The sequence below is a fragment of the Suncus etruscus genome, chromosome 5 (genome assembly GCF_024139225.1).
Source record: "Suncus etruscus isolate mSunEtr1 chromosome 5, mSunEtr1.pri.cur, whole genome shotgun sequence".
Classification (NCBI taxonomy): Eukaryota; Metazoa; Chordata; class Mammalia; order Eulipotyphla; family Soricidae; genus Suncus; species Suncus etruscus.
The window spans coordinates 118,891,958-118,918,700 of NC_064852.1; the positions used below are offsets into that span (position 1 = coordinate 118,891,958).

General features: G+C 41.3%; 2 protein-coding genes across 5 annotated transcripts in view; one reads left to right on the top strand and one right to left on the bottom strand.

Moving 5' to 3' along the window:
* CLK1 (CDC like kinase 1) overlaps positions 1-26,743 on the top strand; it is a 747,223-nt gene that overhangs the window by 640,449 nt on the left and 80,031 nt on the right. The gene's annotated exons all lie outside the window — the stretch shown is intronic.
* SPATS2L (spermatogenesis associated serine rich 2 like) overlaps positions 1-26,743 on the bottom strand; it is a 229,700-nt gene that overhangs the window by 16,714 nt on the left and 186,243 nt on the right. For all 4 annotated transcript variants that reach the window (XM_049773217.1, XM_049773219.1, XM_049773220.1 and 1 more), the window contains 2 exons: positions 25,970-26,105; positions 2,724-2,782 (listed from right to left, as the gene is read on the bottom strand). In XM_049773217.1, coding sequence (XP_049629174.1) covers positions 2,724-2,782; positions 25,970-26,105 — 195 coding nt within the window. The remainder of the gene's footprint in view (positions 1-2,723; positions 2,783-25,969; positions 26,106-26,743) is intronic.

Here is a 26,743-nt window from a genome sequence, read left to right on the forward strand (position 1 = left end):
TTATTTAGGGAAAAAAATGGTTTATACCCTGTGCACAAAATGAGTAATTGTGAAAAATGTCTCCAGACACAGATGAAACAAGCTTAAGATGATGGTAGTTTATGGTTCTTGCTCTAGCTGTGAAGAAGATAGAGTTGAGAGAGAGAGAGAGAGAGAGAAATAGAGAGAAATAGAGAAATAGAGAGAGACCACTCTCCAGACCACTGCCTGTCCAGTTGATCTGCTTTTTCTGACTGTCCCTTGAAGGCAAGATCAACCTTTATCAATCAGGCATTTTCCTATTGTAGGCAACATGCCAAGTGGCTGGCATGGATGTGATCCCTGGGCTTCTTCACTATCTGAGGTCCATATTCTTCCTGCCCTCCTTTCCCAATAAGGAATCTTAGACTTGGAGAAGCTGAAGACAAAATGGTTCAAGGTCACATAGCTAGGACATGGGTGAAAATGGGACTCAGATATTTGTTGCCAAACGTGTTTGTCACTGAAAAGCAATTTTCTTAAGGTTCTGGGTAGTTTTAAAACCACTACCAGCATCTACAACTAAATGGCAGTTTCCACTAGCCTGAGAGCTTTATTTATGTTTTCTATTTGTCCCAGTTTCTGAACAGAGCTGAACACCCAGAGAACGAAAAGGGAATCTTTTCTTATCAAATGACTTTTGAAAATGGAGCTGTCTCCCAGGAAGGTGCTCCAAATTTCAAAGGTCTTGGCACAGAATATCACTATTCCAAGAAGAAGGTATGTGGTGCATTAAACTTGGAATCACAGTGTTTTAAGAAAATGTATATCTTCAGAGGCTGAAGCAATAGCACAGAGGATAGGACATTTGTCTTGCATGCAGTCTACCTGGGTTTGATCCCTAGCATCCTATCTAGTCCTGCAAGCCTGCCAGGGGGTGTGGCCAGAAACAAAAAAAAAAAAGAAAAAAAAAGAAAAAGAAAAAAAGAAATTGTACATCTAAGAATGAGCCTGTGTGCTATTAATTTTTTATTTTGGTGCTAAAGAAAACATTTTTTTTTTTTTGGTTTTTGGGCCACACCCTGTGACGCTCAGGGGTTACTCCTGGCTATGCACTCAGAAGTTGCTCCTGGCTTCTTGGGGGACCATATGGGACGCCGGGGGATCGAACCGAGGTCCGTCCTAGGCTAGCACAGGCAAGGCAGACACCTTACCTCCAGCGCCACCGACCGGCCCCAAGAAAACATTTTGAGTCTGTTGATGGCTTGATTTTTTTTTTTTATCAGTAAGGCATAAAACTGAAAAATAAAGTAAGTTGTATCTGGAAATGAAGGAAAAGTAAGTCACGGGGCAACTTCCTTGTACTGAAGAAACCAACAGACTTACAAAGAATAATAATTTCACAATCAAAGGGACTGTGTAACTATCTATTCTACAGCTTAATCCTGGATCACACTTTGGTTTCCTTTAACAGAACTTGGTATTTTTTAGGTACTAACATGTTGTTTGCGATTATATATAAATATGTTTCAAAAATAATGATAACTATTTTCTCCCAGAAGATGATTTAGCTTTCTCGTGTATTTGAAATGTTTAAAAACACACACATACACACACACCCAAATATATTAAACTGATCATTGTATTTCAGCTTAAGTTTAAAATGAGGAATATAAGTTTTAAATGAGATAATTAGGACAAGCGTGTTTGTTAAATTTGGTGTCTTGAAGCTAAGAAAAAAAAAAGCAAGTGAAAAAACAGTTGTAGTAAGACCTCTAAATTGCAAAGGCTTGAAAAACTTATGTTTTAAATTTAGTTCATTCAGTACAATGTTTTTAATTTATTTTAAATTTATTTTTATTTTTTGGTTTTTGGGCCACACCTGGCGATGCTCAGGGGTTACTCCTGCCTCTGCACTCAGAAATCAGTCTTGGCAAGCTCAGGGGACCCTAAGGGGTGCTGGGGATCGAACCCAGGTCTGCTGCATTGCAAGGCAAAAATCCTGCCTGTTGTGCTATTGTTTGGGCTCCAATTGTTTTCTTTTCTTTTCTTTAAAAAAATATCTTTATTTAAGCACCATAATTACAAATATGTTTGTAGCTGGGTTTCAGTCATAAAAAGAATACCCCCCTTTACCAGTGCAACATTCCTACCACCAATGCTCCCACCTCCTTCCTCCCCCACCCTGTCTATATTCAAGACAGGCATTTGGCTTCTCTCATTACCATTGTCATGATAGTGGTTAGTGTAGTTATTTCTCTAACTGCACTCACCATTCTTTGTGGTGAGCTTCATATCATGAGCCAGTCCTTCCTGTCTTCATCTCTATTGTCTCTGGGTATTATTACAATAATGTCTTTTTTTTTTTTTAAATCCCATAGATGAGTGAGACTATTCTAGGACATCATTGCAGAAAAATTCCCAATTGTTTTCTTAATTCAACATAATTTTAAACTCAACTGATTATAAAGTGGTCTTAATCTATGCACAAAACTTCCCATATAGCTCAGGGGACTCCCTCTGCTGAAGGTCACTTCCACCCAGTACTCAGTGACACTACTACAAGTCCTCCTACCACAAGAGTTTACTGAGTTTTCTGGTACCAAATGAGAGGCCAACAGTTACAGAGCTCCTGAGCCACATACTAGTGGACCTTTAAGAACTCCACTGGGAACCCCTATACTTGTCAGTTTGGCCTCTGGATTGCTTCTAATTTGGCCAGTTCTACCAAATCACCCTGTTTCTTAATGAAAGACCCAACTTACTAGCTTCTTCTTTCACTTTGTCCATTTCTGCCATTAATGAAACTTCCTTGTCAATGATGCTGGAGGGGAAAACAAACAAACAAACAAAATCAGAGAAAGCTTTATCAAAGAAAACTTTTTGACAGCATTGTTAAGGACAAAGCAATATCATTTCCATGAAACAAAATGCAGAATTACATTAAAAAGTTCTATGTTCCGATGCTAGCAACATGCTCTGCTTTTTCCATACATGAGGCAGAAGGGAAGGGCCATTCTCAAATAACATGCAGAAACATGTGATGAAATCAGAAAGATATAAGAAGAACAAAGACTTTTGGACTTGGGAACCGTTCTGCTTTGAACTTGAATTTGGGAATGTTTCATCCTATAAATGCTCAAATTCCAAACTGAAGTATTAAGTGTCTGAGAAGCTGTTATTCATGTTATTCATGATCAAGGTGATCAAATTTAGACATTTTCATGCCTCTCTGAAATTGGGGTGGGCAGTGGGCATTGCTGAGTAGGTCTTAAACTTACTTGGAAAGACAGGGTCACCTACTTTTGTGCTCTGAAATAAGAATCAATGACTTCTCATTCCCCTGAGAAGTATTTTCAGTTTCCAACAAACCCCCACAACACTTATTTCACTTAATCCTTTTGTTATACCTTTGAAAGGGCATTATTTGCAGAAAGCCATAATTTCTCCAAAAGTTTATCTCTCTTCCATCCCAAACCTTAGTTCTCTCCTCAGAAATAATACATTAACATAAATTCTTTATATCTTGTTAGGGTAGAGGTCAATTTTTACATTTTAATTTTTAACTATAAATAGTGTGTCTGAGTGTATAATTGATGAAAACAATTTGCTTTTAGATAATGAGGAAAACATGTTTGGATTCCATGTCTAGTCTATCTCCTACTCAAGAAGAACTTCCTTCACTGGCTCATGATATGAAGCTCACCACAAAGAGTAGTGGTGCAGTTAGGGAAATAACTACACTAACAACTATCATGACAATCTTAGTGAGAGAAGTAGAATGCCTTTCTCAAATACAGGCAGGGGTTGTGGGAGGAGGGAGATGTAGAACATTGGTGGTGGGAATGTTGCACTGGTGAAGGGGGGGTGTTCTTTTTGTGACTGAAATCCAACTATAGTCATGTTTGTAATCATGGTGCTTAAATAAAGATATTATTAAAAATTAAATATTTTAAGGTCTATATCTAAAAGACAAGAACACCAGGATTACATAAACACAGTGTTACTACAATGTCTAAAACCACTAACAATAGATTCATGTGCCCAAATATATGTTCAAATTTTCCCAATTGTCTCCTATAGTTTTTCTGACACATCATTAAAGTCAGGATCTAAATAAAGTCTGTTTACTTCAGATCATTGACTATTCTTTGGTCTATTTTTGGGGGGGAGCTGCCTGATACTAGGGCTACTCCTGGTAAAGTGTTCAGAGGATCATCTGGTGCTAAAGATATACGGTGTAGGTACTCCAGCTTTGGAGCATCATTTCTCTAACACTCTTAGATCTATTTTAATAAGGGGTTCCTTCCATTTACAATTTATTTGCATTGTATTTGCAATCTACTTGCAAATACAATGTATTTGCAAGAAAGCAGGTTGTTTGCTCAACAAAGTTGGCAAGCATATGAATTTTGTTGGTTATATATCAATGGTATTATTTAACTATATCATTTATTTTCTATTTATTTGTTATCAGCCATAGAAATTTGACCAGATTCAGATTTGCTTTTTTTTTTTTTACATTTCAGAAGGAATACATTGTTTTATGCTTCCATCTTCAAAAACAAAATAAAATAATTCACAAATCTTTCTCTTGAAAAAGAAAACCTTTCCTCTAGAAAAATAAAAGCACATTCCGTTGTTTTTGTTTTGTTTTTGGGCCACACTTGGTTATGTTCAAGGGTTATTCCTGGCTCTTCACTCAGGAATCAGTCCTGGTGGTATTTGGGGACCACTTGGGATGGTGGGGATCAAACCTGGGCATTGGCTGTATGTGAGACAAGCACCCTTTCTAATGTATCTCTGATATTGCATATTCATATTTTTATACCTAATTACAACTTTGTAACAAATACAAGACATTTATTTTTCTATATCACTTTAAAAATTGGAATAATCACATTCGATCATTCCTTCATTTATTTATTGGAATTCTCCCAGAAAGAGAAATTTTCCTTTTTGGTTACCATGCACTATATTTTGTTTAGGTAAAGCAGGATAAACCCTGATCCTCTCTTTTTGATGTTCAGTTTTCAAAATGAGAGCTGGCTCCTTAGCAGTTTCCACATAATGACATATGTTGTGTATTTGCACAGTATCACATGCTCCTTACACTGCAATCATCATTGCCTTACTATCAGACTCACTCCCTCATCAGAAGCACTTTAAAAATGCAGTGTGTTGAAAGTTTATCCCTTGTAAGAAGAAATATTTTCCAATATTTGTCAAAATAAGTGGTTTCTGGACAGCAAATTAGATGGGAAAGTAGCGTAGAAGTCAACTTAGCTCAATAAGCAAAAACAATAACACAAGGCTCAACTAGTAACTAACGGCTCAGTAAATCCTCAGACAATGATTTTCATAACCCCATTGTGAGATATAACTATTCTCAGAAACTTTCTTTTACTGAACTATTTTTTTTTATAAATCCACTTACCATTTTGCTGTAACAAGTAACACAAAATAATTTGTTTTGTGCTCTTATAGGAGCAGGTTTGGGGAACGGATGAAAACTGAGGGCAATGGTGGAGAAAAGCCACATTGGTGGTGTTGGAATATTGAATTCCTGGAAAAACTGTATTATGAACAAGCTTGGTTTTTGGCTTTGGGGCCACACCCGACGGTGCTCAGGGGTTCCTCCTGAGTCTGCACTCAGGAATCATTCCTAGTGGTGCTCAGGGGACCATAAGGGATGCTGGGGATTGAAGCACGGTTGACTATGTACAAGGCAAATGCCCCGCCTGCTGCGCTACTGCTCTGTCACTATGAGCAACTTTGGAAACACTGTGTTTCCTAATAATGACCAATTCTCTGTTTGTTGCTATTGAAAAAATACACATAAAAATGGTTCCTAGGATAAATATGAGGAGTGTGGGGACTCCTAAACCCAAACATTTGGAGAGAAAGGTCTATATGCTGAGGTACTAAATCTTTCCAATCTGGATATGCTTATGGGAAGAACTGACATGTACAGTGAATGGCAAACTCTCCAGAACTGAGTTCCAAGACTAATTCATCAAGTGTGGACAGGAGCTAGTCCTGTGACACTGAAGGACACTGAAGGTCACTGTATATGGTCACATTAGCACCACATATCTCAGGACACCTGTGCCTTTATTTATTGACATTACACAGGGATCATGTCAATGTATTTGTAATTAAATACATGACACAGTAAAGTAAATGTTAAGAAGTTACTCTTCCATCTCTGTTCTAGGTTACTGTATTTCCCTTCCTCAAGCTCTTGGATCTATTTCTTAGACTTCTTCTTAGAGACCAACCATTATCTGTATAAAATATTGAAGGAATCAACAAACTTGTACTCTTTGGGACTAGGAGGTATTTGTTTCTTTGAAAAAAAAATAAGTAATCATTTCCCTTCAAAGGATAGCCAAGCAAATTTAAGCTTGGAAAAGCATCTTTTTAGAGAGGACAGATTCATGCATGTCAATTTTAGAAAACAAAGCAGATGGATAAATTATCAGACAGATAAACAAATCTGGAGAAAGGCCCATTGGAACGACCCTTTTCCCCAGAGAAAGGAGAGAGAAGGAAGAGAAACAAAGAATCAGGGAACTGGGAGCTGCATAGGGTAAAGAGCCTGGAAAAATCACCAGCAGGGAGAGTCAAAACACTTCCAGGAGGGTATAATGTGCTGTCATAAAAGGCATGTGCTGTGAGCCTTTTAGGAGATTCCAGTGGTTCGGATGCCTGAGGTGAGTAGTCTGAATCTGTGAAGGATATGTATACACAGAGGATGCAGTCAACCTTTTCTCTGTGATCAGAACAAGGCTGACCAGATAGAAGAGACAGGCAAACTGAAGCTAAAAGTGAGTTCATGCCTGGAACTGGCACAAATTTTGGAGAAGGTTTTGACTTCCAAGGATATAAACCAAAAGTCCAGGACAACTAGTAGAACTGTAGACTGAGAAACTCTAGGGGATCACAGGTACTAGGGCAACCTGAACCTGGCAGGGGCCAAGCAAGACTTCATGGGGTTGGATGTTCAGAAATAGGTCTCAGAGAGAATAAGTCCTAGAAAGAGAAGCAAACAAAACATCTGTTCATCAAACGTTTGCCTGCACTGGTCAAGTCAAGGGCTTTTGGGCTGTGTATACAGTTAGAGATTTACTTTATATCCTTTTAATAGGAGTGAAGGGAAAAATGGAGGAACTTGTCAAACCCACTGGAAAAGTTAGTGATAAAAAAGAAGAGAAAAAAATGACAAAAGCAAGAAAGGAGATGGAAATACCCCACATAGTCAGACAGAAGATTCCCAAGAAGTGTCTCCAGGTGATGGAAACTGTACAAGGTACACACTGGTAAGGCCAGCAGTGGTAACTACAGGGATGGAGCTAGAACTGTCCCACACATCTCAGTCCCCAGACAGGGCAGAGACCTGGGAATTCTGTAGCCAGTGAATGAGGAGAAAGGTGGAAGAAAGGGGCATTTATTCATTTTTCACCAGCTACTGTGAGGTTTTTTTTTGGTTGTTGTTTTGTTTTCATTGATTAAATTTGTTAGCACAATCATGTGGGTAGAGAATTTGCCAGATAGAACATTTAGGGGTTTGTAATACATGACCTCAGGTCTAACATATATTAAACAAAGCTGAATATTCACACTGTGGTTAGTTCAGGCCTCTAGTCCAGAATGAAGAAGGATGAAGGTTATACACCATAAATTGCTAATCTGCTTAATGCCCACTTGAGGATGTAGAAATGCCGGTGAGACTGGCATCTAACCAGGCTTCCATTCCCCTGGGTATTTTTTCAAAAGATTGTCCTCCAGCATATGAGTAAGATGAAGCACCACTAAGCATGACTGCTGCAGGATTCGCATGCACAGAGGCCGAGCAAGTGCTGCTACATCAGGCCCTGCTGCTAATAGACATACGGAATCCATACCAGGAGCACATGCCAGCCCAGGGCAGTGCCTAACTGTCCTGTAGAACTTCTCTTCTTATAAATAGGTCACAACCCCGTAGAAGGCTGCCTAACTGTGAAGTGATTGGAAATAGGCTTTTAAATAAATTTGGGGTTTATTATCAGTAAAATGTTTGTTCCCTACATTTGTTGTATATACTTGGGTTTACATAAAATTTCTCTGGCAAAAAATGGAAAAAGCTGAAGAACCCAGCTCTAGACTCTTTGTGAAGGGGTACCAGAAGGGTTCCTGGAAGTCTTGCTTTGTGGGCCACAGGCTCAGAAAGGGAAGGACTGGGAGCAGATGAGGATGAGATGAAGAAGAGGCCCTCAGCAGGCCCGGAAGAGGCAGCATGACCCATGGCCAGAGCCAAAGACTCAGGAGGAAAGACTAGGTCTTAAAGTCTTCCAAATGCCACTGGGCCTGCATGTAGCTTCAGGAGGGATTTGGTCAAACCCACTGGCATCTTCCTGGAGGTCAGGGAGAGGTTTTGGCTTAGAATCAAAACCTTTAGGGGCCGGGAAGGTGGCGCTAGAGGTAAGGTGTCTGCCTTGCAAGCACTAGCGTAGGACGGACCGCGGTTCGATCCCCTGGTGTCCCATATGGTCCCCCCAAGCCAGGGGCGATTTCTGAGCGCATAGCCAGGAGTAACCCCTGAGCGTCAAATGGTGTGGCCCAAAAACTAAAAAAAAAAAAAAAGAATCAAAACCTTTAGTGGATTATTCTGTTTGAAAATTGGGGTTCTGACCAGTTTACAGGGATGAGTATCTTTAAGTACAAATCACCTACTTTGACTTTTGTTTGTTTGGGCCACACTTGGTGATGTTCAGGTGTCACTCTTGGCTCTGCACCAAGGGATCACTCCTGGCTGGCTCAGGGACCAGGTGAGGTGCCAGGGATTGACCCTGAGTTGGCTGCAAGCAAAGGAAATGTTCTATCTGCGGTATGATCCTCCCTCTGAACTCCCCATTCCCATTCAAGGATGTGAGCACTTTTATTTTCCAGAGTGATCCTCTGTACTTGGCAACGTGTAGCTCTTTACTTGGCTTTTCAGTGACCGCTAAAAGTTCTCTAAATGGTCAGGTAAAGTCTTCCAGAGGGCACCGGTTTCTTATAGACACAGGGGACCTGTTCCCCAGAAACTGCGCTCACAGAGAAAAACCCAAGCTGACCTCACAGGTGTTGAACATGTCCTTCCTCCTGGCTAAAACACCTCTTCACATTTTATTGAAAACTGCCTGGAGCATAAAATTTTACTCTGTTGCCATAAAAAAAAATAAAAAAACCTTTTATTAGTCAAGCAATCAGGTGTAAGGAGAGGAGCTCGCTATGGTGAAGTCTTTCCGATTTATGACAAAGTTAATCATGGCGCTGAAGCCTCATTTGATAAAAATGTTTCCACTGTCCTGATTCCTTTCTATAGAGAACTAATAATAACAAGAAGAAAAGAACTCAGAAAGCACTTTGGAAGGAACAGATCGATCGTTTCCTGCGCCGTGGTAGACTCTTCTTTAAATCTGGAGGCTAAGGTGGCTGAGTGACAAAATGCTTCATCTGGAAGCTGGCTGAGCCCCTCAAGCCCAGGGTTCTTCATAAATAAAGATGCGGAGATACAGGGCAGCCCCAGGACTGTTAGTGGGTGATAAGCTGGAGAACCGATTGGAGGGTGGATGTTGGAGGAATGAAATCAGAATTTTCAAAGGGAATTCAGAAAAATCAATCTGTTGAGAGAGAGAGAGAGAGAGAGAGAGAGAGAGAGAGAGAGACAGAGACAGAGACAGAGACAGAGACAGAGACAGACAGACAGAGAGAGAGAGAGAGAGAGAGAGAGAGAGAGAGAGAGAGAGAGAGAGAGAGAGAGAGAGAGAGAGATGGCCAAGAGTTAAAACTAGGCCACATTCTGTCTCCCAGGCTTTTGCCTCAGGGAGACTGAGGGGAGAGAAATTGCCAGGCCCATCCTGGCAAATTGTCTTCAGGACTTTCTTAGGGGGTGGTGATGGTGGTGAAGTGCTTCAATTTGGGGGTTGCTGCCTTAACTTTTGGGGTGCCAAACTACGCAGGAGGAAGCCTGGAGAAGTGTCAGGAAGAAGGAAGAGGAAGAATAGGAGAGGAAGCTGAAGAGGAAGGAGCTGCCTGCCACGGCCCTGAGTGGAAGAAAGTGCACAAGGGAATAACTGGCTAGAGAAAGTCTCTCTCAGTCAGGGCTGTAGTGAAGCCTTTTCTGGTCTTTCTCAATAACATAACAGCGCTTTGTGAGTCACAAGCTATAAAAAAATCATTTCCCTCACTAAGGGATAATTGTGAAAATAAATCTAGTCAGGGTTGCTCTCAGGGTCTCCCCAGTGACTGCGGATTCTGCTCTTGGCCTGCCTGGCATCAGTGCTTAGTTTCTGCCCTCCTAGGGGTCTGTCCAGGGTGCCCAAACCCAGCTCAGCCTGTTGCTAAATCTCCTTCCACTCCTCATTCTCCTGCCCTGCTCCCTAAAGAACAGCAGAACACAGCACCCCAAAACAGGGCACTCCAGCATATTCTTTTCATCTGTCATCACTTGACAAACAGCAAATAGCCGGAGATGATTTCTCTGAATTCTCTTATCTGCTGAGAGACAGTTCTTCCAGAAGAAACCCCGACAACCATAAATTCCCATATCCAAGCAGAAATGTCACAGGAGGAAAGACCCCTGGCACAGTAAAGAAGGTAAAAAGCCACCTCCTTGCCCCAGCAAACTAGGTCACAGATCATCTCATCTAGCTCTTCATCAAAGGGCCTAGCCAGATTTCCTGGACATTATTTACTCTCCCAAGTCACTTGTCTCTCAGCGAGGAAAGTATTTAATCCAGAATTTCCAACCACCCACGGAGTTACTCATCCCCCCCCCCCCCCCGCCAGGCACTTTCCATGATTTCGTGTGATATACATATAATAAATGCCTTTTTCTTTGATTTTCTATTTTCACTAAAGGGGCACCAGACAACAACAGAGAAAGGGAGTAGGAAAGTGAAGTGTTTCTCCCTTTATTTCCATTCAGTCCCCTCTCGGAACCCCACCCACAGGATCACCCCCCACACCCATTCTTGCACCTCTTCTCCCTTCGCTTCCCTGTAATTGAGTTCTCAGAAGTTGATGTCAAAATGCCTTGCCATCATCTGTTTCCTCGGCTGCTGAATGACCCCTATTCTCATCATCAAGGAGCTACCCATGTGGACTTATTTATTTAATCCTCTGCTGGCACTTCTGGGTCTTTCTACTCAGCATGTTTGCATTTAGGTCTCATGACACCCTGCGCTTTTTATATCTGGGAGTAGGACAAGGAATACATTGACCCGGATGCAGTATGGGTGATGAATGGATCCTTCTAAAGGTTATTTGCTAAACATAGAAAATCAAACAGGAATGTCTAAAACAGGTAGGTGGGGGCTGGGACATAATCCTTTGAAAAGTGACCTCACCATGGTGACTATCAGGAAAATGAAGCAAGGAAGACTCTAAATCCAATCCTATTAGACACACAAGGTCAAGCTGAAATCCCAGAGATTGTCAGTGAGTGTGGACAACTGTGTTCAACTGGGCCATCAGGCCATGCCTGGCTCCCATCTCTTCTTTTTATCAAAGGGAACATCACCTGTTCATGCCGATATCTCTTTGTCTTCCCATTTTATAGGGAGCCCTATATGGTTTAGATAATTGTGAATTAATATTTTATTCCACTCTCTGAGGCACATTTCTGCAATAAAACACAGATTTAGCTGAAGGACTAACTCCCAACGTATAAAGACCCTGGAGTCTTTCACAAAGAACAGAGCTACTAGAACCCATAAGTACTACACGTTCCATACCACTACATATCTAATAAAATGATTTATTTTTCTTTTGTATCTTCAGTTGGAGTTTTACATGTGATTTTGTTAACATGATTTCTCTGCTAATCACTACTTTGTTTCTTTCCATAGATATGTTTCTCTCTGTGTGTGTGTGTGTGTGTGTGTGTGTGTGTGTGTGTGTGTGTATGTTGGGGAGTCATACTCAGCAATTCTCAGGGGTTACTCCTGGACCTGCACTCGGAAACCACTCCTGGTGGTTCTAGAGGAACTCTATGGGATGCTGGGGATTGAACATGGCTTGACTGCATGTAAGGCAAACACCCTACTTACAGTACTATTTATCTGGTCTCGGGGATCAGGTTCTACAAAAATAATATGTTTGGCCAGCACTCTTTTAAAAAATTACCAAAAACTAATCTAGAAACATATATAAGGAAAAGAAAGGAAACTTCCATTATTGGATGCTGACAAGGGTGGAATTAAAGACACTGAGCTAATACTTTTAGTTTCTTTTACATGGTCATTTTATTTAAAGGGAGATTATTGGCATCAGAGGAGAACCTCGGTGGTTTAGAATCCTGTAAGTCGGGGCCGGAGAGATAGCATGGAGGTAAGGCGTTTGCCTTTCATGCAGGAGGTCATCGGTTCGAATCCCGGCGTCCCATATGGTCCCCCGTGCCTGCCAGGAGCAATTTCTGAGCCTGGAGCCAGAAATAACCCCTGAGCACTGCCGGATGTGACCCAAAAACCACAAAAAAAAAAAAAAAAAAAAAAAGAATCCTGTAAGTCTTATGTTCTGAGTTCAATCCCTGTGCCAAGTGTGATCCTAAAAGCTCTGCTGTTTAAGCCTGGCCACTCTGCTGTCTGGAATCCCTAGTGTGATAAAAGGTTTGGGGCCATTCTACAGGTGTGTTGAGCATCAAAATCTAAAGGGCATCATCAAGCAAGCATCTAAACAACTAAAGTGATATGTGACTTTTTGACATCTATCCCCAAACACAAAAACATTAATTCAAAAGACTATATATACATCTATATTCAACATTGCATTTAGGACAGTAGTTAAGATATGGGAACAACTCAAATGGGAAGAATGGACCTAGAAGTTGTGAGATACATATCACATATATATCACATAAATATATATCATATTGTGTGTATGTAAATATATATACGCACACTGGAATACCATGCAGTTCTATAAATAACAATTTATGAAAATTTGTGCAATATTCATGGAACTAGAGAATATCATGTTGAGTAAAGTCAGTTAAAGGGAAAAGGATAGATCCAGAATGGTTTCTTTTGTGTGTGAGATTTAAAGGCCACAGCAAGACAACAACAGAGATCGAAAGGCAGCAAACTGGGTGAACTGATGCATGCAATTGAGTCTAAAAGTTGTGAGGAAGAAAATTTGGGAGCCTTGAGAAAAAGGTATTCCCTAGTGATGGATGTGTTGTTGGAATTCTGTGTACAAGAAACCATTATTAATAGCACTGTAACCATAGAATCTCAATTAAAAAAAAGTTAAAAAAGAGATATGTAAGCACCACAGCCAGTAAGGATGTATGCTGAGCACCACAGTATCCTCAGGTGAGCACTATAACCAAAATGTGGGTGAGCACCATCACTAAAGCCAAAGCCCCATTACTAATGGAGTTCAGTACTCAGCAAGGGCTATATCTGCATGTGTGAGCTCCACAGCTTGATGAGATTGCAACAACATCAAGAACAATGAAGGGAAGAGAAGAGGATTCAAAACCTAGGGAAGATACAGAAGTAGAATCAAATAGAATCAATTGCAAAGTAAGGCAAAGGAAGGCAAAAATCTCCTTTTGTTACCTATCCCACAAAGAGCCAACTATTCTCCACACTGTAGCATTTCTCTCCCAAATAATTTTTGAAAGTGGGTGTCTTTCCAGAAGCTCTTTGAACTGTTGCATTATGAATGACTCAAATTTGCAGATGCAACAAGGCCTAAGAGGTCAAATAAATGCTGGCTCATCCAACTCAAGATCTCCTGCATTCAGGGGAGGCTGGAGACAAGACATCACTTCTCCCTTTGGACCACTGGGCACTTGTCACCCATTCAGATTCTCAACCTCACCAGTGGCCGGCCACTCTAGAACCTGCCTCAGTTAGGGTTTGTAAGATGAAACCCAGCAACCAAAACCAAACAAAGGTGTTTCCCCAACTTCCTCCTCTCTAAAACCTCTTCCTTTGATATGTAAAAGCACATAATCACACTGGAAAGTACTTTTCTCTCTCTCAACCTGCCCCATCATGGTATTGGGAATTGGTTTTAAAAAAGAAGAAAAAGTGTGTGTGTGTGTGTGTGTGAGAGAGAGAGAGAGAGAGAGAGAGAGAGAGAGAAAGAGAGAGAGAAAGGGAGAGATAAAGAGAGAGGAGAGAGAGAGGGAGAGATAGATAGATAGGTAGAGAGAGAGAGAAAGAGAGAGAGAGAGACAGAGAGAGAGAGAGAGAGAGAGAGAGAGAGAGAGAGAGAGAGAGAGAACATGGCAAAGTACACCAATACTATGTTCATCATCTTTCCTGACTGCTTGGTATATAATTTCATTACTACCACTGCTTCTTCAGACCAGGCTGCAGGGGTTTAGAAATACAATGCCTGGGGCGGTCTCACAACTCATGGATTTTTATTTTACATGGCCACCCAAGTAGGGGTGCATGAAACATCAGATGACATTCTTTGGTTCTGATAGGCTACCTTTGTCTTTAGGATAAGATTAGCCTAGTCACACAACCATGATTTATATAAATGTTCTCTGGGTCTCTTTGACATGAATGTCAAAGTTTTCTTGTGACAGGGGGAGTGGAAGGGTCCTGAGAACAGAGTGCACCCCATTCCTCCTGCCTGCAGCATCCTGGTAGCTTCTTCCAGAAGGAATCTGCCTTCTTTCTGCCTGACAATTTCCTCATCTTTCTCCAAATGTCAGATCAGCTCACATGTCCCTACTGCTGTGAACCCTTCTCTATGGGCAGGAGGACTCAATTTCTCACTCACACCCAATCTTCTTGGCAGCACTGGCTTTACTGCACCCATGGGCCTTGGGCTTTCTTAAATTATAGTTTCAGCAAGATGGTTAAAATGGTGTTAAAGTTTATGTATCGATGCACAAAGTTTGTGCACCTACCATCACAGTGCCTAAGACTCTTCTCTACTGTCCATATATTCTCATTAGTCCACTCTTTGTTTCTGCTTCCCCCATTTGTTAATCAGTTTTAAAATACAAAGTTGTGTTTGCCATTATTTCATAGTCTAGTTCCTAATGTTGTCCTTTGTGTTCCACAGATAAGGTCATCAGCCTTTTTATCCTTGTTCCTTTGACTTTATTTAATATGATGCCTGCCTGTTCCATACAAGTTGCAGCAAACTCATGATTTCATCCCTTTACTTATTTTTGGTGTGGGGGGCACATCTGGTGACACTTTGGGTTTACTCCTGGCTCTGCAATCAGAAATTATTCCTGGCAGGCTGAGGGACCATATGGGATGTTGGGGATCAAACCTGTTTCAGCTCTGAGCAAGGCAAACACCCTTTCCATTGTGCTATCACTCCAACTTTTTATTAAAGTTGCACAGTATTCCATGTGTATATATGCTGTATGTCTTTATTGATGCATCTGCTGGTTGAATGTGCACAAGCAGAGAGAAGGCAGGAAGATGGGAAAGGTAGGATGGTGAGAGGTGGCAAAAAGTAGCCCTACCCTGCGGAACCCACTATAGCTCAATATGGAGAAGAGAGACAAGGGAAAATGACACAGAAAAAGGGTATATTAAAGGGCTGGAGCAATAGTTCAGCAGGGAGGGCGTTTGCCTTGCAGGCAGCCAACCTGGGTTCAATCACAACATCCCATATGGTCACCAGGGGCCTAGCAGGAGTAATGTTTTGGGCACAAACTCAGGAATAACCCCTGAGTGTTCCTGGGTGTGGCCCCAACACAAAAACAAACAAACAAACACACAAAATGTTCTAAAGCTTACCTGGAAGGGAAGAGCCCCAATCCAGATAGCACAGTCTAGGACAGGCCAGTTAGAAAGAGACCTTCTTGGATGATGAGAGAAATGCGTACCTTGTCCAGAGATCTTCAAATGACAGCAGTGATTCCCCCCAACCTTTTGTAGGTGAGTGTAAATTTAGAAACTCAATCACCCTAGGAGCTCTGTGGAGGTGAGATTTAAATGTGAGTATAATTCAGCACCCCAGGCCTCCTCATTAAGTGGTTCATAAACTTGGACGAGGTGACTTTTGTTAGAATATGGGCTGTAAAGGACCAAAGGGTTATGAACACGGGAAGAAAATAAAAGAAACATACATATAAGGAATTCTAGCATGATACTGTATTAGATCTGTGTCCCTCTTAGCTGACATACTGCTCCAAATTACCCTTCAGTTTCACTCTGTGCCCATCAAATAAAAGACACGAGTGCATTCTAAGATACATTCTGAAATTGGGACCAGGTGAGCTGACTTTTAAAAAATACACTGTGTTTTGTAAGTTGACTGAAACTCAACCACAATCATGTTTGTAACCAAGGTGTTTAAATAAAATATTACTTAAAAAATACAGAACAAACATCATCTTTACTTTCCCTGTGAAAAATGGGTTAGACTGGAAAATATTGGAAAATTCTCAAGAGGGGCTAGTGACAGCACAGCAGTAGAGCGTTTGCCTTGCCCATAGCCAACCTGGGACTGACCTGGGTTCAATCCCAGGCATCCCATGATGCTCAGGTCCCCTGAGCCTGCCAGGAATGATTTCTGTGAGCAGAGCCAGGATAACCCCTGAATGCCACCCCTAATCCTATTCCCCCAAAAAACCTCACAAGAAAAATACACCCCTTTCCTCTCTCATTGTGTATAGACAGAATAATCTGCTTAATTTTTTTTGTTGGTTTTATATTTCTATTTTCTCAGGGAAGCTAATAATTCCTAGTCAGGAGCATGTCTCCCTAGCTGATTGAGGGGGTGGCCTTCATTGACTGAAAAGAATCAGAAACAGTTTCCTATTTCAAGCTGGAACAAGATTCACCTTCTGTCCTCCAGCTCTTATTGTGGGCCCATCACCCAGCAGAGAGGATTGCGGGGCGGTGGGGGTGGGGGTGGGGGTGAAGAAAGAGTAAGGGAGGGAGAGAGAGTGGGAGAGAGAGACGCTGACTTCCCCAGACATGCAGCCACCGACATAACGGATGGACGTAATCACGGCTGACTCGTGGAAAGCTATTAATGCAAGGAGCTATTTAAGCTGCTTTCCTGGGGACCATCCCCACACAGAAAAGGCCAGTTCTGTACTTTCTGTCTTTATCAACCTACTCTTCCTTCATGTCAACTAAGTCCTGCCATGGCCCTAGGGAAGCATCCAACACTGAGCAAAACCTGGGAAGCAAATAGGAAGAGCAGTTCTCCTCTCCAAACTGTGACCCTCCCTGCTCAAGGACACATTCACAGATGAGGCAGGACTGAAATCCACAGCACTGCAGGGAGGGGACCTGCCTTAATCACAAAGACACAGGAACCTTGGGTTTCCCCAAGCTCTCTGCTGTTTACCCTTCTCACTGCTTCTAGATGGATCTGGGAGCTTAGGTCTGTTTTATTGAATTGGGAGAGAAAAAGAAAGAGGAGTTGCTTTGAGCAACCTTTCGGGGGCACAGGCAGCAACAGAACTCACACCTATGGCTCTCTTGAGACATAAATATATTTCTTAGCTTCTAGCACTGACTCTTGGTAGCCTTGACAATGTATGTTTGTTTTAATTCAGAATATGGCTCTTTAATATACTGGCATTATCCTGATATTGGATGTGGGAAGGGGGGAAAAGTTGATTTCATTAGAGTTAAAGTAATAGACACAGTATCACTTCATTAACAATAGTGTTAATAACAATTAATAGTATTAATAACTGTCTAAGAGGGGGGAGAGTGAGAGACAGAGAGAGCTAGAGAGAAAGAGGGAAAGAGAGAAGAGTTAGAGAGGGAGAGAGGGAAAGAGAGATGAAGAGGGAGAGAGGAAGAGGGATAGAGAGAGAGGAAAAGAGAGAGACAGAAAGAGAAAGGAAGAGGGAGAGAAGAGAGGGAGAGAAGAGGGAGAGGCAGGAAAAAGAATAGGAGGAAAACCGGGGACATTTGTGGTGGGAAATGTTCATGGGTAAAGGGGTGGTGTACAATATAAGACTGAAATTCAATAACAAACAATTTTGTAACCACAGCATTTAAAATCAAATGTAAAAGAAAAGTTGGTTTCATTTCCATAGCACCATGGTTTCAACTCAACTCATCATAAGCAGGTGGGCACTTAGAAGAAGCATTTGATGAGAGAGAGGGGTTAGTCAGAAAGTCTTTGTTTATACAGGCTTTTTGTTTGTACGGTTAGATGACATTCATCCTCTAGAGCGAAAGAACATTGGGGTCTTTCTTTTATGAAATACAACCTTAACTCCCGATTTTGTCCTCATTACATGTCGGAGTCTAATTAAATCACTTAATATATTGCTGACATGTTAATAGCCATGGAAAGCTTTGCACAATTAGCACGTAGTGCTGCTAAGTGGCTGGAGTAGTCCCTGCAGTCAGCTCACCTACTGGTTGTCCCATTAGGAAGGTGCTTGTTGAATGGATCTAGAGGGAAAAGCACCACTTGATTGACTCTCTATATACTGCTCAGATCAGATTCTCTCTATGCTACACAGGACTGTGGTGCTGTCTTTGCCATACAGTCCTCTAGTGGCACCTTAGCTCTTTCTGAGCTATGTGACTCAACACAAAAAGCAACTTGGACATATCTTGCTTCTACTTACTGAGGTTGCAAGACAGCCCCAATTCCAATGATCTTCCATTCTCAATTCCAATACCATTGAGAGAGTAAATACACAACCTATAGATATTTAGTTAAGCACTGATGACTTATACAAAATGCAGCAAAGGCCTTATTGTCTCCATCTACTTAAAGCACAAAGGTTGGCATCCCTGAGAACATCACAGACATAATAGGAGCTGGACACAGGTCCTGTGTGTCCAGGAATATCAAGTGACATTGCTGCTTGACCGAAGCCAAAGAATGATTCCGTAAAAGGAGCACTTAATGAAACAATTCCCTATTGTATTTTTCGTCACATGCCTCAGATCTTCATTCTAATCCTGGTCCCCACTGAGACATTTTGTTTTATTGTGAAATGAGTGAAAGACTGAGGGTGAAGCAGCGGCGAGTAATGAAAGCCACGACCAATACAAGCCTAGTTCTTATTGCTTCCATTTTTTCCCAAGGGTGAAATTGAAGGCTCCAAAGAAAAATGGAGCAAGAAACCAAGCCTTCCATTTCCTAGTCTTCCACACCCTTGTTCATCAGGTCTTAAGGAGACACACGTGTAATTTGACTTTTAAAACTCGAAGCTGCAAGGTTTCCCTTTCAGGTAGGTAACTGCATTGGTAGGAGGAGATGTTCTTGGGGTTCAGCAAGAACTGGAAAAGGAATTTCCCTTTCTTGTGTCTTCAGGAGTCAGTTAAGGGGGCACTTGGGGGTTTAGGGTGGGGTGGGCAGAGACACTCGGGGGTGTTGCCAAGGGAGGAATCTGGCCTTTGATAGAGGAGTTTCAGCAGCACATATTGGGGGACTTTTGAATCTCCTTGGCGTTGCTAACAGATCCAGGTTATTTTTTGTCATGGTGAGGTGGGAGACAGCTGACTGTGCATTTGACAGTATTTAGTGGCAGACCTAGCCTTTACCTCCTCAGTGCTGATAGCATTCTCTTCCAGCAGCTATGATAACCAAGATCAGTGTGTGTGTGTGTGTGTGTGTGTGTGTGTGTGTGTGTGTGTGTGTGTGCATGCATACACGTTGTGTGTATGCATGTGACAATTTTACCCTCTAGAAAAGCTGGTCTAGCCCCAGGTCTATCACTCCTTTCGCAAGACTCTCAACCAGGGCTTTTTAAACTACAGATGCACAAAGAACCACCTGTATTATTTTCAAACAGCAACAACAATAACAACGAGCCATCTCATTTCTCCACCACTTCAGACCAACGACATCATTTCTGGGAGTGGTACTGAGGCAAAGGATGTCCAAAAACCTCTAAGACTTTGAAATCATAGTCTGCACATGTATATTTGGGCACAGAGGAAAGTAAATGCCAATTTAAAGCTTACCATATTTTCCGGCGTATAAGACGACTTTTGAAACAAAAAAAAAAGTCAACCGAAAATCGGGGGTCGTCTTAGACACCGAGTATATCCCAAAAAAGTTTCAATATGCCGCTAAACGAAAATTGTCTGAATATTGCCACAAAACGAATTTTCCAACTCGATCCTGCACCAACCACTGCAAGGCTGCTCGGACCGCCTCTCTAACTCAGCCAATCCAAGCAGGCTCTTTTTGCATGCAAATTAGACAATGTTCTGTACCCGAATCTACACTGTAAAAAGCCTGCTCAGATTGGCCAGAGTCTGAGAGGAAGTCTATTACAGTATAACCTTTGAACCTTTGCTTGCTGTGATTGGCTCACTGTGGTACATGAGCACAGGAACACATGCAGCACATGCAGCACAGGAACGTTCTGTCTGATACAGCGAATATAGGCCTAAACCTATGTTTTAACTGCAAAATTAGGGGGTCGTCTTATACGCTGGAAAATATCTCCTTTTAGTCAACTGAGCCACAAAAAGAACAAATACAAGAATCCCAAGAGCACAGAAAAACCACGATGTGGAAAGCCAGGGGTTTTGCAAAAGGAGCACAGAAAAACCAGGATGTGGAAAGCCAGGGGTTTTGCAAAAGTGGGTAAATTTTTCTAGAGGTTTAGAAAATGTGGAAGGAAGAAACTCAGCCAGAGAGGAAAAACATCTCTTTTGTGATAAACATACAACACAGTAAAAGTGGTTTTCTTTGGAAGTCAAGCAAAGCAGTTTTACATTATTTGAGCTTCCGGGGGGCAAGTACCTTGTAGTGGGGTGAGAGAAGACACAATGGTCTGGGGTGCAGCAACCCCTTGGAAATCTCCTTTGGGAGGTCTCTCAAGCTCTCAGCCATCCCAGAAAAAGAGGACTGACCAGCAGAAGCCTCAGGGATGCCTCTGTGTAGCTGACCACCTTGAATTCCATGAATAATGTGGCCTGGAGACCCACAGGGCTTCTTGAACAGATGAGAGACCTCAAGCACTGGTGGAGGAAACTGAGGATGGCAAAGGTTAATATACTGATCTCAGAATTCCCTTTTCTTCAGCTCAACATTTTCCCTTAAAGGGCCAGTCTTTAGGCTGAGTTAGCATCTGTCAGCAAGTATATAAGTTCCTTTGGGAGGGATGAGATGATGAGTTATTATGAGTTAAGCAACAAATGAGTTTTAGTGATTGCATAAAGTACAACAAGGGATAAAAGGAGCCCACAATTTTATCTCTTACAGCAAAAGCCCAGAGAGGGGGCAGCGCTTGGCCTATAGGGAGTGACAACAGGTCCTTTGGGTTCAAGATGGTGAAAAAGACAGCGGAAGTGGACAAGGGCTCCAACTTTCTACCTACATCCACTTCCTGGCTCTGCTTCAGAAAGATACAGCATGTGGTTTCTGGCCCTTCTCTGGAGGGTACGAACTAACTCCTAATTCCCATTGCTATCTATTGAAAACATAACTGACCATTTGGCCACTCCAGTTCCCATTCTTTGTGAGCCCCTTTCTTTTCCTATTCCCAGAATGCTCACATTTTTTGACTCATTATAATTTTTCTCTACTTTTAAGAGATGCTTTCAATTAGATGCTAAATTAGGTGCTTAAACAGTACCTAATAATCTTCCAGTTCTATTTTGAATTATTGTCTTCATCCCTGCCTATGTACGGCAGAACTATAAAGTATTACTACTAATTTTTTTGAATTTCATGTTTTATGGCTCATTTTAAGTCTTTACCATCAACTTGGCTTTGCATATACTAAGGTCTGTGATGAGAAGCTAGACTAGCATGCACACAAAACAACAGATCTGGCAGCAATGATTCCCAAGGATGGATATTTTCCAGTTGTGGTAGGAGGCCTGTTGTATAGGAGAGCAGCCAGCTGTTTTATGTTAGCTCCCGATGTGACTTTACACATAGATGCTCATGCGGCAAAATTTTTCTTCTGTTGAGACTTATTTTGAGAATGTAGTTTCATCTTTGCTTCCTTCTCAACTCCCAATTCTTTCTGGGAAAATGAGAACAATCTATATGATGATCATGAAACTCTGAATATCTGAGCCTTTGACATTGTCGTCCAACAACATAATTGTGTTCCGGAAGAAAGCATCGAATCTGTTCATATTTGGAAATTTGGAAACACATTTCATGTGTTCAACTATCTCAGAAATTTGGAAATACACTTAATGTATTTATTAATCTCAGCTGGTCCTGAGCACATACAAAAAAGTGCTTCACCCCAGTTTTTCCAAACCACTATTCCCTAGCAATCCAGTCAGGAAGTGGGAGGAAGGGGGAAGAAGGGGATTTAGTTTGGCAAGTTTCATCTCCTCTCCTAAAGTTGGCTCTTTGATGGTAAAATAAATGTTTAAAGTTTCCTATCTTTGGAATTTCTTTTTATTTCTTAGCCTGAACTATCTGTTGAGAGCTTTGGTGAGAGAACCCAGAGGTGGCATATCACAGCCTCCATGGTGCTGGAACACCCACGAATAAGCATCTGTCTCACATCTAGTGCTCTTGGGAATTCCCCAGGGGTCTAAACTCACTTCCTACAAATCTTATATGTCTTACTGCACAATCCTGAGGTTTCAAGCAGATTAAGTAAATGGTGCTGCTGTCAAAATTCTTTCAAATGCATGGGTTTGTTATTTCACCACCCATAGAAAAGCTCCAATAAAAAAAATTCACTGAGGCTGGAGAGATAGCATGGAGGTAGGGCATTTGCCTTGCATGCGTTGGAATCCCAGCATCCCATATGGTCCCTCGAGCCTGCCAGGAGCGATTTCTGAGTATAGAGCCAGGAGTAACCCCTGAGCACTGCCGGTGTGATCCCAAAACCAAATTAATTAATTAATTAATTAATTAATTAATTGCCTTTTAAAGTTTTGAAGATCTTCAATTTCCCCCCAAGAACACCACAATTCCTTAAATACTTTCATATCTTCCTCCTCAGAAAATGAGTGCAAGTAAATGGCTAATGAAAACATATTTTGGTTTTACTTCTTTTTCTGGCTATTTGGTTTTGGGCCAAACTAAGTGCACAAGGTCTGATTCGTGGCTCTGTGCTCAGCTTGGTGGGCTCTCAGAACAATATGGGATGCTGGGGAATGGAATCCAGGTTGGCTCCATGCAAGGTAAGTACCCTACCCTACCCACTGTACTATCATTCTGGCACTGGTATTACTTTTAAGCCAATACTTATGCAATTGTTTAGGGATCATTAATAGTAAGGTATAGATCAGAAAAAAAGTATTGGTGTTTACTCCTTTCTTCACCAATTTAGAGAAAACACACTGTTTTACGGCATAAATGACTTTTAAACAGAGGTTCTGAATGGTAGAGCTCATTCCCAAGCAATCCTTCCATTACTTAAAAAACCAACATGAATCATGACTAGAGAACGGAGGCACAGCTCTCCTTAGTGCTGGCTTTAACCAACTCCATACTCTCAGCTCTTGAGGGAGTAAAGCACTCAGAGAAGTTGCTATAAATCTCCAAATGTCTCATGACCCATGTGATAATCATTAGGCTAATGAAATAAAATAAAAATCTCAAAGTACTCAGAGCATCTGGAGGAGAGAGGTAATCTGAGATCATTGCTACACTGTCACTTGGTATCTGAGTCATTCTGATGAAGGGGATCATCCATGGGACACGGATGAAGAGTTTCTTATCAACTGCTACATGACAGCTAAGATGGTATAGTCTTCTCTGAGCATCCCATTGATGATGTCACTAGATGGAGGCCAGTGAACTATGAACCTACAAGTCAAATCTGGCTCCTGCCCCATGCCGTGTTATCCTAGCTACTTTTGCTCTATCAGAGCAGAACCCAACAGCTGCACACAGACCTTAGCACCAGTAAAACTGAAGATGTTTACCAGCTGGCTGACCATTTACAGATCATGTTTGCTGACTCTGCCTTTACTTTGTTGGCTTTTGGACCCCACTCAGTGATGCTCAGGGTTGTTTTTCCTGGCTCTGTGCTCAGGGTACCATGGAATTGAATCTGGACTTCCTCTATGAAAAGCATGCTTTCACTCTTTTGTGCTGCTATGTTCTCTCCCCTTCCCTCTGACTTTGGTTTTAGGCCTGTAAGTTGAACAAGCTTATATTTATATGTAATATATTTTATATAAGCTATATAATATATATGTATATATACATATATATAGCTCACCATAACTTAAGGATAGATTGAAGATGTTATATAATTGAAAAACAAATAAAATCATAATAGCAATAATAATGATACCACCTTTCATTTATCTTTCCCTTCCAGCCCTACACTTGAAGTTTACTTTGAACAATAAATTTTCATCTAGAGAAACAGATAGGATTTCTTTAAGATCAACAGTCATGACTGGGTATGTGGTAACTAATTCCTCATTAAATGGTAAACTGAAGGAGATGTCCATGCCCCATCCTCCGCCCCTAAGTCACTGGGATCTACTATACCTGAAGTTTTATCTGTGGCAGATGATTTAAAATTCAAGATATTTAGATTGTATTGGTGTTAGATCTAACCTCTGTTTTTGTGCAACTCTGGAACCATCTGAAAAGCTTATCTGTGTCAAAGCAAGATCTTAAGAAAAGAAAAATATGCAAAAGTTGGGATCAAAGTCTTGAATCATGGTGAGGCCAATAAAATAAAGGGAACATATAGAAATTTGGGCTTCATGATATTTATTTTGTTTGCCCTAGAGTTTTCCTCTTCAATTCTGATTTTCCCCTTGGGAACTATGGGTCTTCAACTTTTATTCCATTGGGGTTTATGTAGGTTTCAGGCCAATGATAACTCTGATTCTTGGCTAAAGAGAGGAAAGATGGTCCTTTTAGTCACGGTGACCAAAGAGGCATAGATAAACATGTAAGTTAACTCAGTCTTTGGCATTTGGTTGGAACTGTAGGAGACAAAGCCTGTCTCAGGTCATGGGAATAAGTATTCTGTAAGCTTGAAGTTAGTAGAGTGTCATCTTTGCTGCTACATGGAAAGACTGTGTCTAAGAATGAAGTCAGGAATATACATTACTAAGAGATTATTGGTGACGGTGAGAGAGGAGTGGAAAGAGAGAGAGAGAGAAGGAGAGAGAGAGAGAGAGAGAGAGAGAGAGAGAGAGAGAGAGAGAGAGAGAGAGAGAGATGAAAGAGAAAGCAACAAAGGCAAGGGGGAGAGTAACTGACTCCTGTAATAAAGACCTGGACCTAAATTTGCTTAAAGGAAGCTTTTGGAACTTTCATGCAGTCAATAAATTTTCTTTTGGAGCTGCAGTGACATTCTAGTGGGCAGGGTGCTTGCCTTGTTTGCAATTGAAAGGATTTGATCATGGATATCCCATATGTTTTCCTGAGCACCACCAGAAGTGATTCTTGAATGCAGAGCCAGAAGTAAGCCCTGAGCACCGAAGGGTGTGGGACCCCCAATTCTCTTTTGTCTTTAGTGTGATTTAGACATCTGTCACTGAAACAGGCTATATTTCTACTGAAAATGACTTAACCTCCAGTCATAGTTACTCCGTTCCCATTGTGGGCTGGAGCAAATGAACTCCAAGAAATGACTTCCATAGTCAGTAACAGGATGGGCCTGGATGCAAACTACATCAGTGTCTCATTGTTAAATCCCAGCTATAAAATAACCTAAGGACAGGATTTCTTTTTTTCCCACCGACCTTAGATAAGATGTATCTAAGTTTTTTATGAAATAATATTTCCTATTTTATAATGATAAGGGAGGAAAATATTTTTCTTAGTAGCATTCATGAGATTAGCCCTCCAGGGGCTGGACAAAAAATATCATTTGTTGAGGTTTTAATTTTTGTCGAGGGCGTGTTCTACATCTTTCCTACACTTTTGGGCCAACTTCAAGAGACCAAGAATGATGTGTTTCTTATTATTCAAAAGCTTTTCTCTTCTTTTTCATTTCCAAGATGTATGCCTCTGCCTGCAGGGCTTAAAAAAAAAAGTTGGCTAAAAAAGTCATTCAACGATGCTTCCATATTAAATATACAACATTTTCTATGGGCTGCTTTTTCCTACAGGAAATGCTCCGGAGCAACTGATTTATCATTTCTTAAGTGGAATCACTCACCAGTTGTGCAATTCGGCGAAGGCAGCTTTGATCTTCTTCACCGAGCTGTCCACTTCTTCCTTGATCATGACGCGGTATCTCGTTAGCGATACTGTGCAGCGTTGCAAATCTTTCACCGATTTCTCAATATTTGGGCCTAAAATTAATGTCAAGGGAAAATGTAGTTAAATGGACCACTTGACTGTTGTGAGCTACAACAGGCAAAAAGAAAAGCAACTCACTGACTCCATGCCCACAAAGCTAGGGAGATTTATCTTCCATTTTTCAACTTAAAAAGAATTCCGTCAAGATAGTATTTATGACCCAGTTTCTAAAATCTCGAGTGGGTCATTGGGATGATCCCTGACATGGCTTAGATTCTTTCATCAATAGGTTCTCCAGCTGGGCCAGTTGTAACATTAAGCTTTGCTCTTTGGAAAGAAGCTCTGATCATTAAGTTCTATCACACACAACGGTTTCTTAGAGACTCTATTATGTCCAAAGATCATTTGTGCTTCTGTTTCTCTCTATAAACAACCCCTCTCCATGGTTAAAACCCAGTAGGGGTTTTGGAAGAGGAAACCATTGAAACTGGGAGAAGTAACAAATGGGCTGGATGTGGAAGTAGCCTTGGTGCCAGGCCTACTGGCTTAGGTCCCATAAGTCCAGAGCCAGGCCTGTAATTATAGAACCAGTCTACAGAGCCAATCTTGCCTGCTTTCCGGAAACTGTCACCAGAGTTTACAGACAGTGCAGTGCAACTAGAAAAACTGTACTTATCCCAATAAGGGCATG